The 21119-nt window shown below is 47.8% G+C and overlaps 1 protein-coding gene across 1 annotated transcript in view; it reads left to right on the plus strand.

Annotated features, from left to right (window-relative positions):
• Positions 1–21119, plus strand: part of DDX17 (DEAD-box helicase 17) — a 195429-nt gene that overhangs the window by 76207 nt on the left and 98103 nt on the right. Inside the window, exon 6 of the mRNA XM_029590213.1 lies at positions 9–150. Coding sequence (XP_029446073.1) covers positions 9–150 — 142 coding nt within the window. The remainder of the gene's footprint in view (positions 1–8; positions 151–21119) is intronic.

A 21119-nucleotide genomic window follows, 5' to 3' on the forward strand; every position in this document is an offset into this window, starting at 1 on the left:
TTTTGTAGTGTCTGGTTCTGGCTCCAACACGTGAACTAGCCCAACAGGTGCAGCAGGTTGCTGATGACTATGGGAAATCATCCAGACTGAAGAGCACCTGTGTATATGGTGGAGCTCCAAAGGGACCTCAAATCAGAGACCTGGAAAGAGGTAAATGTTTTAGACTGTCTGTTTCAGGAAAATAATCATTTTGGTAGAGGCATATTTTATTTTATCTTGTACTGTTAATCTAACAATTGTATAACTATTATGTAACAAAAAAACATATCCAGATTGTTTAGTCTTTTTATTATATTTCAATATTTTCCTTCAAATAGGCTGTAAAGATAGAGATCTCCTGAATCCGTGGTTTCTGTGTGCAAGGTCTCTTCGTAGATTTCACAAGGAGACAGTCTTCCCAGAATAATTAGTATGGTGCTCTTTATCCTGCCTTACCAGTTCAGATGAGTGGGTTATACCTCCCTGCCAGCATGTAGAGACAGAGAAATATGTTTTCTAAGGCATCAGTACATGAGCTTTTGCAGAAGGAAATCTTGACAAGATTTCTATGTGTACAGCAGCAGTTGTCCATCCTTTGGAGCTCCTGGTTGAATCCAGAGTGTAAGAAAGTAGGGTTAGGTAGCCTTAGGTTTCCTGGGGCTGTGAGGGGCTCCAGCACACTTGGGTGTTGAAACACTATGGGCCTATTGATTTCTTCTCTCTTGTTCTCTTCTTATCTCTGCGCCCTTTTATAATGTGGGCTCTGGTCCTGTTCCCTCCCTGTTTAAGGGGTCCTTGCATTGAGTAGGATGGCCAATCAAGTTATATAAAAAAAAGAAATGTGAAAGGATGGACTGAACTAAATAGCTTGGATTCTGGTGGCTGCTACAGCTGTTAAGGGAAAGACGTTGGGGGGGGGGGGGGGGGGGGGGGGGTAGAAAGCATAGCGCTGAAGAAATTACAATGTAGAAAAGTCAGGTGAAAATACTCACAGATATCCCCATATAAATTATTATACATTCCCTGTACGTACCAGGATCAGTCCAGACTGCTGGGTTATGCCTCCCTTCCAGCAGATGGAGTTAGAGAAAAGCTGAAAAGCAACCACCATATAACTTGGTGTGCCACCTGCTTTCCCTCAGTATTTCTCTGACTCCAGCAGATTGAGAGGCATAACCTGCGGTCCTGGTTCTGTCTAAAATTCCCGGGAACTGTTCCCATCAGGTTTGATTTCTCTCTTTCAGACAACCTTTGACTAAATCAAACTTTACTGTGTAAAAAAAAAAAAAATGACATTTTTGAATTTACAGTGAAGCAGCAGCTATCTTAAGAACATAAGAAAATGCCACACTGGGTCAGACCAAGGGTCCATCAAGCCCAGCATCCTGCTTCCAACAGTGGCCAATCCAGGCCACAAGAACCTGGCAAGTACCCAAAAACTAAATCTATTCCATGTTACCATTGCTAATGGCAGTGGCTATTCTCTAGGTGAACTTAATAGCAGGTAATGGACTTCTCCTCCAAGAACTTATCCAATCCTTTTTTAAACACAGCTATACTAACTGCACTAACCACATCCTCTGGCAACAAATTCCAGAGTTTAATTGTGCGTTGAGTAAAAAAGAACTTTCTCCGATTAGTTTTAAATGTGCCCCATGCTAACTTCATGGCGTGCCCCCTAGTCTTTCTACTATCCGAAAGAGTAAATAACCGATTCACATCTACCCGTTCTAGACCTCTCATGATTTTAAACATCTCTATCATATCCCCCCTCAGTCGTCTCTTCTCCAAGCTGAAAAGTCCTAACCTCTTTAGTCTTTCCTCATAGGGGAGTTGTTCCATTCCCCTTATCATTTTGGTAGCCCTTCTCTGTACCTTCTCCATCGCAATTATATCTTTTTTGAGATGCGGCGACCAGAATTGTACACAGTATTCAAGGTGCGGTCTCACCATGGAGCGATACAGAGGCATTATGACATTTTCCATTTTATTCACCATTCCCTTTCCAATAATTCCCAACATTCTGTTTGCTTTTTTGACTGCCGCAGCACACTGAACCGACGATTTCAATGTGTTATCCACTATGACACCTAGATCTTTCTTGGGTTGTAGCACCTAATATGGAACCCAACATTGTGTAATTATAGCATGGGTTATTTTTCCCTATATGCATCACCTTGCACTTATCCACATTAAATTTCATCTGCCATTTGGATGCCCAATTTTCCAGTCTCACAAGGTCTTCCTGCAATTTATCACAATCTGCTTGTGATTTAACTACTCTGAACAATTTTGTGTCATCTGCAAATTTGATTATCTCACTCGTCGTATTTCTTTCCAGATCATTTATAAATATATTGAAAAGTAAGGGTCCCAATACAGATCCCTGAGGCACTCCACTGTCCACTCCCTTCCACTGAGAAAATTGTCCATTTAATCCTACTCTCTGTTTCTTGTCTTTTAGCCAGTTTGCAATCCATGAAAGGACATCGCCTCCTATCCCATGATTTTTTACTTTTCCTAGAAGCCTCTCATGAGGAACTTTGTCAAACAGTCTAACTTCAGTTAGCCTGAGTGACTCACTGCTCTCTTGATTAACAAATGTTGGTCCCTATTCAAACCCAATCACACTACCTCAACACCTTTCCAAGGTGAGTAACTGAGCTGAACTATTCAACTTTTTTACTTAGGTATACACTGCTCCTAGCTTATTTCTAGCTTCTGGCTAATTTTTGGGGTTGGTTTTTTGTTTTTTTTTTTTTGCCCTGCAATTAATTTCCCGGAAAATTGATTTACTGACTCGGTGAGTGGAGGGGGTTAAAGGCTCTCTGGGCCATTGATTCGGTTCTCAGAGCCGAACGCCGGACCGGTCACTACTCCAGCTATTTCGTAGTACCCAAGAAGGGAGGGCTCCTTCCAGCCAATATTGGACCTCAAGCAGGTCAACAGGGTGTTGAGAGTACCACGGTTTCACATGGAGACGTTGAGATCGGTCATTGCAGCTGTCCACAAAGGCGAAATTTTGACTTCTTTGGAATTGACGGAGGCCTACCTCCACATAGAAATCCAACCACACCATCAGAGATTTCTGAGGTTCATGATCATGGGACAACATTATCAGTTTTGCGCCCTACCTTGCGGGCTAGCGACAGCTCCCCGCGTGTTCACCAAGGTAATGGTGGTAGTGGCAGTGAGCCTTCGGGAAGGGATCTTGGTACATCCCTACCTGGACAATTGGCTTATATGAGCAAAGTCGGAGATACTTTGCAGGGAGGCGGTTCATTCGGTATTGCACCGCCTACAGTCCCTGGGCTGGGTGGTCAATTGTGCCAAGAGCCAATTGGTTCCCTCCCAGGTGTTGGAGTTTTTAGGAGCCTGCTTCGATACCGCTATCAGCAAGGTTTCACTCCCTCTGGTGCGGATGGACTGGTTGATGTCTCAGGTACGGCGCCTGTTGTCCCTTCCCTCACCCGTAGTGTGGGACTATTTGCAGGTTCTTGGTTTTATGGCATCTACCCTGGAATTGGTTCCTTGGGCCTTTGCGCACATGAGACCTTTGCAGAGGGCACTCCTTTCGCGTTGGGTCCCCAAGTCGGAAGAGTTTCAACTTCCATTGCCTCTACTGGAACCGGCCAGGTCCAGTCTGGATTGGTGGCTAATTCCGGATCACTTACTTCGAGGGGTGGACCTGGAGAATCCTCAATGGATAATTGATGACTGATGCCAGCCTCTCCGATTGGGGGGCAGTTTGTCAGTCAAGGTAAGCGCAAGGTCTTTGGACACAGTCACAGACCAAGTGGTCCATCAATCGCTTGGAGACCAGAGCAGTTCGTCTGGCGCTGCAGCAATTTCTACCCCTGATCTGTCACCGGGCAGTACGGATTCTCTCTGACAATGCGACCACCGTGGCCTACATAAATCGTCAGAGGGGTACAAGGAGTCACGCCGTGGCCAATGAAGTGGACATGTTAATGGTCTGGGCGGAACGCAGTTTTGCCCGCATTGCTGCGTCTTACATAGCCGGGGTCAACAACATTCAGGCGGACTTCCTCAGTCGTCAGAGGCTAGATCCCGGAGAATGGACGCTTTCCGAGGAAGCGATGCGGCTGATATCAAGCCGGTTGGGGACTCCCTGCCTAGACTTAAAAGCGACTCATCTGAACGCCAAGGCGTCCCGTTTCTTCAGTCGCAGAAGGGATCACGGATCAGAAGAGGTGGACGCCCTGGTACTTCCTTGGCCGTCTCACATTCTCCTTTGTGTTTCTTCCTTGGCCATTGGTAGGAAAAGTATTACGACGCATAGAATCTCACCAAGGACCGGTGATTCTAGTAGCTCCGGAGTGGCCGCAAAGACCGTGGTTCGCGGATCTGGTCAATCTAGCGATGGACGGTCCTTTGCGTCTCGGTCACCTGCCGAACCTACTCCATCAGGGTCCAGTATTTTTCGATCAGGCTGACCGCTTCTGTCTAGCGGCTTGGCTTATGAGAGGAGACAATTAAGAAAGAAGGGTTACTCTGAGTCAGTTATTACCACCCTTCTACGGGCAAGAAAAACTTCTACTTCTATCGCCTACATTCGAGTATGGAAGGTGTTTGATTCTTGGTGCCGTGGGTTGACTTTGCCCCCGCAGCAAGCCACTATTGGTCACATTCTTGCCTTTTTTCAGGACGGATTACGGAAGGGCTTGGCGTATAGTTCACTCCGAGTGCAGGTAGCAGCCTTGGGCTGTTTTCGTGGTAAGGTTGATGGTACTTCCATTGCTGCTCACCCAGATGTGGCACGGTTCTTGAAAGGGGTCAAGCACTTGAAGCCTCCAGTGCGCGCGATCTGTCCATCATGGAGTTTAAATTTGGTTCTCCGTAGCCTTTGAAGCGGGCCACGTTGAAGGATTTGACGCTTAAGACGGTGTTTCTCGTGGCTATCTGTTCGGCTAGACTAGTTTCGGAGCTCCAAGCCTTGTCATGTCTGGAACCTTTTCTGCGTATTTCTGATTTGGGGATTTCTGTTTGGACAGTGCCCTCATTCCTTCCGAAGGTAGTCTCGGCATTTCATGTCAACCAGTCTATTGAGTTGCCAGCATTCTCTGTTGAAGATAAGGATCTGAGGAGGTTGGATGTCTGTAGAGTCCTTTTACAGTATCTAGAGGTTACCAATCCGTTCAGATTGTCGGATTATCTTTTTGTGTAGTGGAGCGGCCCTAAGAAAGGGTCTAAAGCTTCTAAGACTACTATTGCACGCTGGTTGAAAGACGCTATTGCTTCTGCTTACATATGTCACGGGCGCCCAGTACCAGAGGGCCTTAAGGCGCATTCTCTTACGTCACAAGCAGCGTCATGGGCAGAAAGCCAATGAGTTTCACCCCAAGAGATTTGCCGGGCGACCACTTGGAAATCATTGCACACATTTGCTAGACATTACCGGTTGGATGTCTGGGATCCGAAGGTGGATTCCTTCGGCAGCAATGTGCTCCGCGCTGGACTCTCCAGGCCCCCCACCCCTTTTAGGGCAGCTTGGGTACATCCCAGCAGTCTGGCCTGATCTGGTACGTACAGGGAAAGGAAAATTAGTTCTTATTTAATTTTTGTTCCTGTAGTACCAAGGATCAGTCCAGACGCCCGCCCATTGGCAGGAGAGTCTGTACAGCAGTTTGTATTTCTCTTGGCAGATTATTTCACGAGTACGCATCTACGCGACATGGTTGGTGGTGTTTAAGACATTCCTATAAGTTTACTTGAAGATATTTAAGTTTGACTTGGTCTAGTCATAGGTTGTTGAATTAAAATACAATAAAATAGTTATCAAAGCAGGGGCAGAGAGAGAGCGAGAGCTGGGACCGCGAGGTGAGGAGAAAGAACTTGGGTTCCCCTCTCCTGAATTTCCTTAAAATATTACCTGCTGGGAAGTTCTTCGCACAGACGCTTGATACTGCCTGAGTTCCTTCCTGCCTGTCGCGCCGCTGACGTCATCAGGGGTGGGACCAGTAAGGACAAAATCGGCCCCCCCCTCCCGCGGCGCGCTGCCGAAGCCGGGCGCGCGCGCCAAAGGGGCGCGCGGCTTTGTCGAGATTGAACTTATTCCTAAGGTTTTTTCATTGAAATAAGATCTACAGGTAGCTTCCCAGTGAGTAACAGTGATATTTTCTCTCTCTCTACCTCAATACTGTTTGCCGTTGAAGAAAAAAATTAGAGATATCCACAAGGACTGATATTTTTCGAATAGACAATGCCTCATACTAAACGAAAGGCCCGTGTAAGGGAGGTTGTATCTTCATCTCCATTACCGGGTTCAACTCAATCCCACATTCCATCATTCTTTGTGGCAACAGCAACTACCAATCCGGAGGACAGAGCCGCATTAGAGGCAGATTTAGAGCGAGAATCAGCCTCCTTGGCAGAAGCCATCTCTTTAAGCCCCGGAGCTCCCAATATCCCATCTCCACCAACAGTCCTACAGGATAAAATTGATGATACAATATTTCCTGATACAAAATTAAGTGAAGTAGGACCTGAGATGGGAAACATTGAAGCTGGGGTTCGAGAACTGGGACAGTCTGAAGATAGAATAATTGTAAATCCAACAACATTAGTGATAATGGATGTGCTATGGGCTGCAATTAAATCTCTTGAGAATGCAATAATAAATTTAACTAAAACACATGTAGAAGCTCAAAAGAAAACTTCAGAAATAGAGAAGAAAGTTATAACCAATCAGGCTAATTTAGAAATTCAAGAACAACGTTTGGGTAAAGTAGAAAATTTTCAAAACAACTTGGTTAAGAGTGAAACATTAAGTATGAGGAAATTAGAATATATGGAAAACAGCTTCAGGTACTCTAATATAAGAGTTCTAAACTTTCCTTTTTTAAGAATGATTTCCCCGAAGGATATGTTTAAAGAATATTTACTACATATATTAAAAATACCTGAACAGGCTATGCCTGTATTTGCTAAAATTTATTATATTGCTAAAAAATCTACTACAAGAGAAGTGCAGCAAGAGCAATCCATTGAATTGTCAGATATTTTAGAAACTACTCTTGATACAGTTATAACAGCACGAGAAACTCCTTTTGTCTCCTTCCTGTTCCCACATGAAAGAGATACAATCTTGCGTTTATTTTTACGCAATAGACTGTTACATTTTCATGGTCAACAGTAAGGAGACGGGAATTCCTCAGATTGAAGTCTGAAACCCTATTAAGGGGAGCCAGATTTTTGTTAAGATATCCATGTAAATGTGAAATCTGGTATAAAGATCAAAAGTATGTTTTCTTTGAGGTTCTAGCTTTACAGACATTCCTAGATTCACACCCCCAAAATGCAGAAAATGAGTGAGAGCAAATAAATATAGAAAGTGTTGTTATCTCTATTTGTTTAAAATTATGGTAATTCCATTTATACCTTGTAATTTTCGCTTAGTTTTATTTCTCTCCAACGGTACACATTTTCTTTAAGATATTGCTATTATTTGATTATAAGGGTAATTATTGTCATATTGCCTCACTACGATTGTTTATTTGTATGTAAGATACAAATTATTTTTGTTTCTTGCCTGTTATAATCTAAGGAAAATTAAAATAAAGAATTATAAAAAAAAAAAAAAATAGTTATCAAAGCAGAATGAATAGCTGTTATTATATTGATTATACTGAGGGATCGCAGGTGGCACACCAGGTTATATGGTGGGTGCTTTTCAGCTTTTCTCTGACTCCATCTGCTGGAAGGGAGGCATAACCCAGCAGTCTGGACTGATCCTTGGTACTACAGGAATGAAAATTAACAGGTAAGAACTAATTTTCCTATTTTGTAAGAGCTCCACTAAATCAACCTTTTCCTAGCGTGTAGCAGATGGACTCAGGACCAATGGGTATAGTGAACTCCTGATAGCAGTTGGAGATGGATCAGATTTCAATCTGACGTCAGCCCTAGTACATATACCCCTGCAGGAAGTGCAGCTCTTCAATATTTTCCGTCTCCATAGTAGTTAGGGACTCTATGCACGCTTGCACAGCGTTAGAGTAATTTTACCAAAGGAAAACCACGCGCTTGCTGTGCCGGGCGCATAACTTCGATCTGCTCGCACAACAGCACGCACATCTCCCTGAGCGCGCACCAAACCTAAGCGCACAACTGTATTTTATGCGCACAAGCCATGGCACCACCGGAAAAGAAACTCAAGGCTCAGGGCCTTTGTCCAGCATGCCACATTAGAGCTGCACAGCATGAGGAGGCCATGGCCCTGTGTAACCCGTGTGAAGAGGCCCTAGGGGATCCAACTCATGGCCCTCCCCAGCTGGTACCGGGTTCCAGCCTCTCGAACAGTACTCCGGGTCTAGCATTGCACAGCGGGACTCCCCGTCAAATGGGACTCCCCAGGGACACTGCGCCCCTTAGTCTAGACCCAGCATCTATCTCCTGGGTGGAATTCTTTAAAGGTCTGCATACCTTCGTCCACATGCATCCAGGGCCTCCTATAATACGGCCACAGCTCCACAGAGGACCTCAACATCCCGGGACCCTCTATGCCCAGGGAAGTGATCCCACCGCCCAGAAGCCCCACTTTCAGGGACACGGACAACTCTGATGAGGATTCAGAACCCCTGGAGAAAGGGGAACTCCCGGGGACAGAGCCCCACCGAACCATGAGACGCTTCTTCACCAAGGACGAGCTTCCAGACCTGGTCACACACAGCTTAAAAGAGCTTGCTATCCCGGGCACAAGTGCCTCAGGGGAACCTAAAACGAACCCCCCTATTAGAGGGACTCCGTCAGACCTCCCATCATTTCCCACTATTGCAAGCCGTCCAGCAACTAATTGACCTGGAATGGGATGCATGTGGAAACTACGTTCAAAGGGGGGCTGGCTCTGGCAGCCATGTACCCTCTGGACCCAGCCAACAAAGATCTCCTGGCATGTCCGAAAGTGGATGCTATGGTCTGTGCGGTCTCAAAGCGCACTACTCTCCTGGTGGAGGGAGGAGCAGCATTCAAGGATGCTCAAGACAGACGTCTGGAGTCTATCCTCACAGTCCTTTGACGTCTCTGCTATGTCTTTACAGATCGCGGCCTGCTGTGCCGTGGTGACACGCGCCTGCTTATCACAGACCAGGAACAACACTCCTGGGGGAGGCCCTGGAACCAGCAGTATCATTCCTCACGGACGTCGCTTCTGATCTGGTGCGCACCGCGGCTAGAGGAGTGCCATCCGCCGTGGCAGCCAGAAGACAACTCTGGCTCCGAAACTGGTCGGCCGACGCATCCTCCAAAACTAGACTCACAAGGATGCCTTTCAAGGGAACCCTCCTGTTCGAAGCAAACTAGAGAATCTAGCCAACAAATGTGGCGAGTCCCCATAGCCGCGGCTACCGGAGGACAGGAATAAGAGAAACCAGCGATCCTTCCCCCGAACCTCCAGGGGCAGAGGATCACAGCGCTTCTACCATATAGAAGCACATATCAAGCGGCCCGCCCCACAGGCCAAAACCAATCCTTTCGGAACAAGCATAACAAAAGGGGAGCCAGCTCGGGCCCAGGCCCCAGCCACACCCCACAATGAAAATCAGCCGACCCATCCAAAGGAAGAAGCCATAGGGGCAGACTTGCCCTATTGTACCATAGATGGGTCGAGAGAACTTCGGACAAGTGGGTCCTATCCATCATTTGAGAGGGATATTACCTGGATTTCCACCACCTCCCTCCGAACAAGTTTGGAATCCCCCTGCCACAACCCTTCCAAGAGTATGGCAGTGGAAGCTACACTGACCAGATTGCTAGCCTTAGAGGCTATAACACCGTTGCCTCCACATCAAATAAATACTGGACATTATTCCATCTATTTTATCGTCCCCAAGAAAGAAGGAACGTTCAGACCCATCCTGGACCTCAAGGCGGTCAACCATCACCTGAAGGTTCCTCGCTTCCGCATGGAAACCTTACGCTCGGTAATAAGGGCGATGCAGCTGGGAGAGTTCCTTACATCCCTGGATCTGTCAGAATCCTCCTACGCATTCCGATCCATCAAGAGCATCAGCGTTTTCTACGCTTCTCGATCCTGGACCGTCACTACAGTTCGGGCACTACCATTCGGGTTAGCCACTGCACCCCAGACGTTCACCAAGATCATAGTGATGGTGGCAGCAACACTGAGGAAGGAAGGAATCCATGTGCACCCTTACCTGGACGATTGGCTGATCAGGGCGAAATCCACAGAGGAAAGCCACCAGGCAACCAACAGAGTCAAAACTCTACTGGAGAGCCTTGGGTGGGTGGTCAACACAAACAAGAGCTGCCTGCAACCCTCCCCCAATCTCTAGAATTCTTGGGAGTCCAGTTCGACACCAAACAAGACAAGGTCATCTTGAACACTGACAAGGAGATCAAAACTGATGACCCAGTTACGAACCCTGTTAAGCGAACTTCGCCCCACAGCATGGGACTACCTACAAGTCCTTGGCCTCATGGCATCCACACTGGAAGTAGTGCCATGGGCAAGAGCTCACATGAGACCCCTACAACGCCCACTACTATCACTATGGAATCCACTGTCCCAGAACTACACCATACGCCTTCAGCTCCCGGACAGAGTTCGGGCCCAACTACGATGGTGGCTACAAGAAGGCCTTCTGAACCAGGGAACGAGACTATCCTCCCCAACCTGGATCCTGCTCAGCATGGATGCCAGCCTACGAGGATGGGGAGCACACTGCCAGGAGCTAACCGCCCAGGGGCAATGGAACAAAGAAGAGTCGGGATGGAACATCAATTGCCTAGAAGCCCGGGCAGTCAGACTAGCCTGCCTACGGTTCGGTCACAGACTCCGACACAAAGTGATCAGAGGTAATGTCTGAGAACACCACGATAGTGGCCTACATCAACCGCCAGGGAGGAACTAGAAGCCAAGAGGTGTCTCTGAAAATAGACCCTAATGTCCTGGGCGGAAGCGAATCTTCAAGAGATCTCGGCCGACCACATCGCCGGGAAAGACAATGTCACTGCGGATTACCTCAGCAGAGAAAGTCTAGACCCAGGAGAATGAAGGCTGTCAACCACAGCATTCCAATTGGTAGTAAACCGTTGGGGAACACCAACCATGGACCTCCTGGCAAACCGTTCCAACGCCCAAGTGCCCAGTTTCTTTAGCCACAGGCGGGAACCTCAGTCCCAGGGAATCGATACCCTGGTACAGACCTGGCCACAGAAGACTCTGTTATACGCCTTCCCGCCGTGGCCCCTATTGTGCGCAATCATCCACAAGATAGAACATCACAGGGGACCAGTACTTCTAGTGGCCCCGGACTGGCCAAGAAGACCGTGGTACGCAGACATACGAAGACTGCTGATAGGGAGCCCCCTTCTGCTACCTCCACACAGAGACCTGCTCCAACAGGGACCGATCCTCCACGAGGATCCAGCTCTATTCTCTCTTATGGTCTGGCCATTGAGAGGACTCGCCTGAGGAAGAGCGGATACTCGGGGGTGGTAATTAACACTCTTCTCCGAGCACGCAAGTTCTCCATATCCCTAACATAAGGATTTGGAGAGTATTCAAAGCCTGGTGCGAGGACCGCGACGACATACCACGCTCAGTCAAAATTCCTGCGATTTTGGAATTCCTGCAGAGCGGCCTACAGAAGGGATTGTCTCTCAACTCCATCAAGCCACAGGGTGGACACACCGGAAGGAGTGGAGAGAATGAGACTGGATTTAAGGAAGCTGGAAGAGTGGTCGAAGATATGGCAGCTGAGATTCAATGCCAAGAAGTGCAGAGTCATGCACATGGGGTGTGGAAATCCGAAAGAACTGTATTCGATGGGTGGTGAAGGGCTGATGTGCACAGAGCAGGAGAGAGACCTAGGGGTAATGATTTGAAGTCTGTGAAACAATGTGACAAGGCGATAGCTAAAGCCAGAAGAATGCTGGGCTGCATAGAGAGAGGAATATAGAGTAAGAAAAGGGAAGTGATTATCTCCTTGTACAGGTCCTTGGTGAGGCCTCACTTGGAGTACTGTGCTCAGTTCCGGAGACCATATCTCCAAAGGGACAGAGAGAGGATGGAGGCGGTCCAGAGAAGGGCGACCAAAAGGGTGGATGGCTTTCATCTAATGTCTTATAAGGAGAGATTGAAGAATCTAAACATGTACACCCTGGAGGAAAGGAGGAGCAGAGGTGATATGATACAGACTTTCAGATACTTGAAAGGTTTTAATGATTCAAAGATAACGACAAACCTTTTCCGTTGGAAAAAAATCAGCAGAACCAGAGGTCATGATTTAAAACTCCAGGGAGGAAGACTCAGAACCAATGTCAGGAAGTATTTCTTCATGGAGAGGGTGGTGGATGCCTGGAATGCCCTTCCGGAGGAAGTGGTGAAGGCCAGAACTGTGAAGGACTTCAAAGGGGCGTGGGATAAACACTGTGGATCCATAAAATCTAGAAGACGTGAATGAAGTGTGGGTGGCTTGCGGGAATGACGGCTACTGCCTGGAGATAATATCCTGATTCAATAAATATACACACGGTTAATGTGACTCCAGCATTGCTCTAAGCTACAACGGCAAGAGAAAATGTGGAAAAAAGGATTTGTATTCACAAAATAAGTGGGGAGTAGCTTGCTTGTTTACGGCAGTTACTATCCCAAACCAAATAAGCCTGATACTTCACTTTCAATGCATATCCAGCATAGCGCTCTGCTTCAACAGCAGGGGGGAATGAAGTAAGGTGGATCTATATACAGACAATAACCAACAAGGTCCGAATTACATAGTCTGGGTAAACAAGCATGGGTGTAGCTTGCTTATTGAAAGCTAGATATTTCACTTAGATGCAGTTCAGCACTGCTCTCTACATTAATGGCGGGGGTGGAAGGGAAATAGAACTAAAAGGTTATAAAGGGCCAAGAGTAACAGAAGTATGAGAGAAGAAAAAAAAAAAGTGCGAAAGCTTGCTGGGCAGACTGGATGGGCCGTTTGGTCGTCTTCTGCCGTCATTTCTATATTTCTGTTTCTATTATACTGAAAAATGTTTTTTGGTGGTTATTTGTTCAGCAAGATGTATTTTGGAGTTAGGCTTCGTCGTGTAGGGTTCCTTTTCTCCAGATTTTGGAAGAGGGAATTTCTATTCATACAGTACCATCTTTTTGCTAATAGTGGTTTCTCCTTTTCACTTGAGTCAATTGATTGAATTGCCTACTTTTCAGAAAAAGGATTTTCCTTCTTTCTTAATACACTCGAGAACTTCAGTCCAGACAGTGGGTTATGTCCCCCTTCCAGCAGATGGAGTCAGAGAAAAACTCGAAGGGTGCCCTCATATAAGCAGGTGCACTCTCTGCGTCCCTTTAGTATTCCTCTGACGCCAGCAGATGTGAGTGGTTTCACCTGCGGTTTTCCCTTTTCTCTTGTTATACTTAGAACATTAGCTTTCTTTTCCTTTGTTGGCTCTTGTTCTTGTCTATGGATGGATCAAGTTTAATTTAAAAAAAAAAAAAAAAAAAAAAAGTAGAAACTCCTCAGACTGTTTGAAGTTAGTTAGGGTTCTCAGTGCCGAGGCACTGAGGAAACTTGCAGGCAGGACTGTCTCCATTTCTTTGCTTTGTTCTTGAATGTGGGGTAAGTTCTGTCTTATTTTCTTCTCAGATCTGAGTGTTTGACATTTTAGGGGTGATAGTTGGTGGTCCAACCACTCCTCCTCTTTCCAACGACATGCTGCCCTGAGAAGCTGTTTGCTTCAGGGCAGCGCTAGCAGAGAGGCGACATTCTTCTGCTAAAAAACAAAACAAAAAAAACCTTTCATCAATGGTGATTTTCAGAAGGACTTAGAGTCTTTGGTCTTTTGGAGCGGAGGTTCATTCCCGCTTTCATCTCAGTTCGGGGGTGATCTTTTGATTGGGCTGCCTGCCTCCCTCCCTCCCCCCATGCCTCGATTTTCACGACGTGGAGCCTGTGGAGAGCCTGGGTCCCGACTCTCAAGGGGGAAGGCCTTTGCTCCAGGTGCCTCCCCGGCGGGGAGGGTTCCTCGAGCCCAGCTACTCGCTCGACACCGCGTTCTCAGGCGCGCCGGCCTTCCTGGGGGGGGGGGGCCTGTCCCCGTTCCCGTCTAGCGTGGGAATGGCGGCCATTTTGTTTTCTGAGCCGGCTGCCCTAGGGCAGCCCGCTGGCAATTCTGACCTCGGATTTTCTCCGCAGCCTCTCCTGACCCCCATGGACCCTCCGGACCTCGCTACAACTTCGGGGAACTCTGTGGGGGCACCCGCCCCATCCCCTGCCGTTTTCTACAGATTTTGTTCTCCTACTCCACAGTGCTTATTTAGCAAGGCTGGGACAGCAGCAGGAGCCATCCTCCGGACCGCCTCCTGCCAAACAGAGCAGATTGGAGCTACCCACTGATTGCTCGGGGGCAGAGGCCACTGCGGTGTCCTCCAGGGTCCGGGTGGTTCCACATCCCAGCTGTCCGGCTCCGACGCCTCAGGACCCTCTGCTGCCTACACTACCGGATCCTGATTTGGATGATCGGACAGTTCACTTGCAGGTCGAAGGAGATAACCTAAGGGTCCTGTGTCTTTTTCAAAGTGAAGAACTGGACCATCTCATTCCCCATGTTCTGAGAGAATTGGATATTGATGCCCCGGTGGTCACCTTGGGGTCTAGCACGACAGCTAAGAAAGGGGGATTCCATCCTGGCAGGGCTGCGCCCTCCAGCAAAGACTTTTCTTTTCCATGAGATGTTCCTCCAATTGTTGTCCAGGGAATGGGATACCCCTGAAGCCACTCTCAGAATGGGCAGAGCTATGGACAAGCTCTATCCCTCCCTGAAGAGTACCTAGAGCTCTTCAAAGTGCCCAAAGTGGACGCGTCTGTAACAGCGGTCACTAAACGCACAACAATTCCGGTCATGGGTGGCACTGCTCTCCAGGACCGAAAGCTCGAGGTCTACCTCGAGAATTTTTTAGGTCTCTGCTCTTGGGGTCAGAGCCGCTGTCTGTAGCTCTCTCATGCAGCGTGCAGGTCTCAGATGGTTTCAGCAACTGTTCAGTGCACAAGACTTGCCTCCGGAGGAAGCTCAGCAGGCGGAGCGTTTGGAATCCGTCATAGCTTATGGAGCAGATGCGCTATATGACCTCCTCCGCGTCCTGGCCAGATCATTGGTTTCTGCGGTCTCTGCAAGACGTCTCCTTTGGCTTTGCAATTGATCGGCGGATTCTAAGCAGCAGCTGGGATCTTTGCCTTTCAAGGGGAAGTTGCTGTTCGGAGAGGACCTGGAGCAGATCATTAAATCACTCAGGGAGAACAAAGTGCATAAGTTGCCTGAGGATCGGCCACGGACCTCCAGAACGTTCAGCTCCTCCAGGAGTCGCTTCAGGGGTCAGTGACGTTTTCGCCAGTCCAGGCCAGGCTCGCAGAGGCAGCTGCCAGCTCGGTCCCAGGCCTGGTCCCATTCCTTTCGAAGTTGTAGACCGGCCCCTCTCAAGGGGATTCCTCTAAGTCTTCCCAATGAAGCTGTACCGGCCCACTTCTCGACACCCAGGATAGGGGGATGGCTTCGTCTCTTCTACGAGGAGCGGGTCAAGATTACTTCGGATCACTGGGTCCTGGATATTCTAAAGCACGGTTACGCTTTAGAATTTTCTTGGCCATTAAGAGACAAGGTTCCTCTTCTCCCCGTGCGGCCCAGTGCAGAAACGCCTCATTGTTCGGCAGACGCTCGACTGGCTCCTAGCTCTGGGAGCCATCCTTCCGGTCCCTCCAGCGGAACAAGGGTCCAGCCACTATTCCGTTTACTTCGTGGTACCCAAAAAGGAGGGCTCCTTCCGCCCAATCCTCGATCTCAAAATCTCAGATCAAGATCTCAGAGTCCCTCGCTTCCGGATGGAAACGTTGCGGTCCGTCATTGCGGCAGTTCACCGTGGGGAGTTTCTGGCTTCCTTGGACTTGATGGAGGCTTATCTCCACATCCCGATTCTCAAGGAGCATCGACGTTTTCTGTGCTTCAAGATCCTGGGGCAACACTTCCATTTTCTGGCGCTGCCCTTCGGCCTCGCAACTGCGCCCCGCACTTTCAGCAAGGTCATGGTGGTAGTGGCGGCAGCCCTTCGGAGGGAGGGAATTCTTGTTCATCCCTACCTAGACGATTGGCTCATTCGGGCAAAGACCAAGGACCTATGTCAACAGGCCGTCAAAGTTCTACGGCTCCTCCACTCCCTGGGCCGGATCATCAATTTCGCCAAGAGCAGTCTCGCTCCCTCGCAATCACTCGACTTTTTGGGAGCACACTTCGACACCAGGGTGGGCAAGGTGTTCCTTCGCCCGGATTGAGCCTGGTCCCTCATCACTCAGGTACAGAGCTTCAGTTGTCTTCCACTCCCCTCAGCATGGGACTATCTCCAGATGCTGGGCTCCATGGCCTCAACTATCGATCTGGTCCCTTGGGCCTTTGCGCATATGCGTCCTTTGCAGAGAGCTTTACTCTCCCACTGGAAGCCGGTGTCACAGGAGTTCCATGCCATCCTTCCCCTATCGGATCGTGTCACCGACAGCCTGGGTTGGTGGCTCAGTCTGGATCACTTGTTGAAGGGAGTGGACTTGGAGGTTCCTCAGTGGATAATTCCACCACGGATGCCAGCCTCTAGGGCTGGAGAGCGGTATGCCAAGACCAAGCAGCGCAGGAGCAGTGGACGTCTGTTCAGACGACGTGGCTGATCGCCTGGAAACCAGAGCAGTCCGCCTCGCATTGAAGCATTTCCTCCTGCTAGTTCAGCATCGTGCTTTGAGGGTGCTCTCTGACAACGCGACCACAGTTGCGTACATCAGTTGGCAAGGAGGGACTCTGAGCCAGCATGTCTCTTTGGAAGCAGACAAGCTGATGGCATGGGCAAAGAGTCACCTCTCTCGCCTGGCGACGTCTCACATAGCCAGGGTGGACAATGTGCAAGCGTATTTCTTAAGCAGGCAGAACATAGACCCCAGAGAGTGGGAACTCTCCGAGGACGCAGTGGCTCTTCTTTTCCGTCGGTGGGGAACCCCCCCACATGGATCTCATGGTCACCCAAAGGAATGCGAAGGCTCCTTGCTTCTTCAGTCGCAGAAGGGAGCACGGCGCAGAAGGAGTGGATGCCCTGGTCCTCCCATGGCCGCATCATCTCCTGCTATACGTGTTCCCACCTTGGCCCCTGGTGGGGAAGATAATTCGGACAATAGAGGCCCACCAGGGATGCCCGAATAGCCTCGACGGCCATTGTTTGTGGACTTGATCAACCTCAGAGTGGATGGTCCTCTTCGATTGGGACATCTACAGAACCTACTATGTCAGGGTCCAGTATTTTTCGACAGGGCAGATCGTTTGTCTTGCGGCCTGGCTTTTGAGAGGTGCAGGTTAAGAAGGCGAGGTTATCAAGAGGAGGTTAGTTCAACCCTCCTCAAGGCAAGGAAGACTTCCACGTCTCTCTCCTACGTCAGGATATGGAAGGTTTTTGAGGTCTGGTGTGATTCCATCCACATCTCTCCACGTCACGCTTCAATAGCCCAAATCCTATCCTTCCTCCAGCGGGGTCTGGAGAAGGGTTTAGCCTACAATTCGCTGCGGGTCCAGGTGGCCGCTCTGTTCCCTCCTCTGTCACCTGGAAGGGGCACCTCTGTCATCTCACTCTGACATTGTATGTTTTTTGAAGGGAGTCAAACATGTGAAGCCTCCGGTCCACGCTCTATGCCCCTCTTGGAGTCTCAATTTGGTTCTCTGCGTACTCATCAGTCCTCCTTTCGAACCGCTGAAGAGTGCTACACTCAAGGATTTGACGCTCAAGACGGTCTTCCTGGTCTTCATCACTTCTGCCCACAGAATCTTGGAGCTCCAGGCTCTCTCCTGCAGGGAGCCCTACCTTCGTTTCACTGATTCCGGGGTATCCTTAACCACAGTCCCGTCTTTTCTGCCTAAAGTGGTTTCGACATTTCATGTGAATCAATTGGTGGAACTTCCATCCTTTTCGCATGACGACTCCAGGGAGCTTCGCCGCCTTGATGTCAAACACGTCCTCCTTCGCTATTTAGAGGCGACTAATGACTTCCGCTTGTCAGATCATCTTTGTCCTCTGGAGTGGCACTAATAAGGGCCGCAAGCCTTCTAAAACTTCCATTGCTCGCTGGTTGAAGGAAGCAATCTCCTCTGCATATGTAGGAACAGGTCGGCCACCTCCGGTGGGACTAAAGGCTCATTCTCTCTGAGCTCAAGCCATTACCTGGGCCGAGCGCCAGGCGGTGTCTTCACAGATTTGTCATGCAGCTACCTGGAAATCGCTGCACACTTTTGCGTGGCACTATCGCTTGAATCATCCATCACAGGGGTTTGGCTCTTTTGGCGCTCGAGTCATTCGAGCAGGGGTTTCCGGGGCCCACCCTACGTAGGGAATCTTTGGTACATCCCACTGTCTGGACTGATCCGGGTACGTACAGGGAAAAGAAAATTATTCCTTACCTGCTAATTTGCATTCCTGTAGTACCACGGATCAGTCCAGACGCCCTCCCTGAGATTATATGGGGTTCTTGGGATTGTTTTCACTGTGGTTCGCACCATAATACAATACTGCTGTGACTGGTAAATGGTTCTTTTTGCAAGTTTCTGTTGTTGGCAGTGTTCCTAAGTTTGTTACCGTTGTTCTAATTGTTCAGTTCTGGTTTACTTGATCCATCCACGGTTTATCTGTGCTTAGATATTCTGAATACTGAAGGGATGCAGAGGGTGCACCTGCTTATATGAGGGCGCCCTTCGAGTTTTTCTTTGACTCCATCTGCTGGAAGGGGGACATAACCCACTGGACTGATCCGTGGTACTACAGGAACGAAAATTATCAGGTAAGGAATAATTTTCTTTTCCTTCTTCCTTAATACACTCTAGACAACTTCATATTTGGATGTGCGTAGGACCCATTTGAAATGTTTAAAAGTTACAAATGGCTTCCGTAAGTTTGACCATCTTTTTTTGTTGTGTTTAGTTGATGAAATAAAGGAGAGAAGGCATCTATTGCGAGGTGGATTAAGGAGGTCATAGCTTCGGTATATGTTTACAAGGGACATTAGGTTCTTGTAGGTCTGAGAGCACATTCCATTTGAGCGCCAGCAGCATCTTGGGCAGAACTTCAATTGGTTTCACCACAGGAGATTTGTAATGGCAACTTTGTTTTCTTTGCACGGTTTTTTTCAAGCAGCATAGGTTGGACATGCAGGGCCCAGATATTTCTGGATTTGGAAAGAGTGTGTTGTGAGCAGGTCTTTCAGGTTCCTGCTCAGTCTAGGGAAACTTGGGTACATCCCAGTCGTCTAGACTGGTCTAGGGGATGATAAGGAAGGGAAAATAGGTTCTTATCTACTAATTTTCTTTCCTTGAGTCCCACAGACCAGTCCAGTCCAGAATTCAGCCCTTAGTTTTTTAAAGACCGCTTTGCTGTTTGTATAGATATGCTCAGAATGTTCTTAGCATTCAAATCTTCTCATTGGAGGGGTTTCCCTTTGGTGTTTACTGATAGTTTGTTCATTCCTCTGCTTGAAAACAAGAGGTTAAGTTTTTTTAGGTTGGTTACAGGGTATACTGAGTAACTGCAGGTGGCACAGTAACCTAAGTACCAACAGTTCAGTAAAGCTCTTCTTTTCTGTCTCCGTTTGCTGGTAGGAGAGAAAACCCAGTCATTTGAACTGGTCTGTGGGATTCAAGTAAATAAAATTAGCAGGTAAGAACCAGTTTTTCTCTTCTTACCCAGGTCACGTTTTTCATTTTAACCAGATAGCATCTCTTCCGGTGTTCCCTAAATTGAAATGTCACAGTAGAGACAGGTCTCCTCTTCATCGATGTTCATCAGATTCTCCTCAGCTGTTTAAAGGTTACTAATTCCTTTCAGAAAACTAGTTTTTTTGGTGGTGGTCAGCGAGCCTTGCAATAGGGAAACAGTTTCAAAATCAGCACAGGTGGATCAGACAATCTTGTCAGTATATTTGCTAAAAGGTCTACTGGTTTTGGAAGCACGTTTGCACTTGTTCTACAAGGGCTCGGGCTGAGTCGATTACAGACAATTGGTAAGGCAGCCACAACAGATTAGAGGTATAAGCCAAGGGAGATGGCTACTTCTGGGTCAGACATTGTCACAGCAGCTCTGTCATCTTCCCACCTCTGTTAGAAGGGACTTGGGTACTGGACTGGTTTAGCAGGATGAAAAAGGAGACATTTAGTTCAGATTTTCAGAGGTATAGCTGTGTTAGTCTGGTGAAGCAAAAATGACAAGGCAGGTGACACTTTATAGACTAGCCAATTTATTGAGGCATGAGCTTTCGAGGACAGAGTCTACTTTGTCAGAGGAGAAATGTAGTCTTAATTGTTAATTTCCTTTTTTTGAAACCTGCTAGACCAGTCCAGGACCCTTCTGGGAAATCAATGGCTGCATTTTATAGTCCTTGGCTGGGAGTCCTTCAAGTCTTTTGGAAGATTCAGAGGTTTTTTTTCTAGTAGAAAACTCTTGATTCTCTATATCTTCTTCTTTTAGCTGTTCTATCTCTTTTCCTCCTTTCTTTCACTATGGAATATTGAGGGGAATAATTGTTGAAAAATGTCCTTCTGTTCCTCAAGGTTTTCATAGTTATTTTATAATTTCATAGGGGTTTTCTTACTCCATTGCTTTGACACAAGTATTCTGGCAAGTGCTTAGTCTGAATTGCTTATAAGCAGTTGATGTCATTGAAGAGAGTGTGGTTCTCTGTCTTTCTGCTGGCAGCACTGGTATAACCCACACATCTGGATTGCTCTAACAGGATTTAGAGAAAGGAAATTAACAGATAAGATTAAATTTCTCCTTATCTGTTAATTATTTTCCTTGTGTCTAATCAGACCAGACCAGGTTCTGCTCTGTATCTGCTTTAGCCTGTCAGAATAAATGTATGCATAATAGTTTTTCTTTGAGTTTCAGAAGTTAGTTTCTGTTTTACTGGTTTTAAGCCCTCTATTGGTGGGGGGTCCAATGCCTATCATTGACTTTATCAGTTTCCCTGCTCACATTTTGATACAGAAATGCTGAAGAGTTGTAGGCTGCACAGGGCCTTATATAGAGCAGGTTCAGCCATCTAATTATCTGCTGCTAAGAAGGCAAAAATTATGCATCTGGACTGGTCTGG

This window comes from Rhinatrema bivittatum, chromosome 2 (assembly GCF_901001135.1).
Source record: "Rhinatrema bivittatum chromosome 2, aRhiBiv1.1, whole genome shotgun sequence".
NCBI lineage: Eukaryota > Metazoa > Chordata > Amphibia > Gymnophiona > Rhinatrematidae > Rhinatrema > Rhinatrema bivittatum.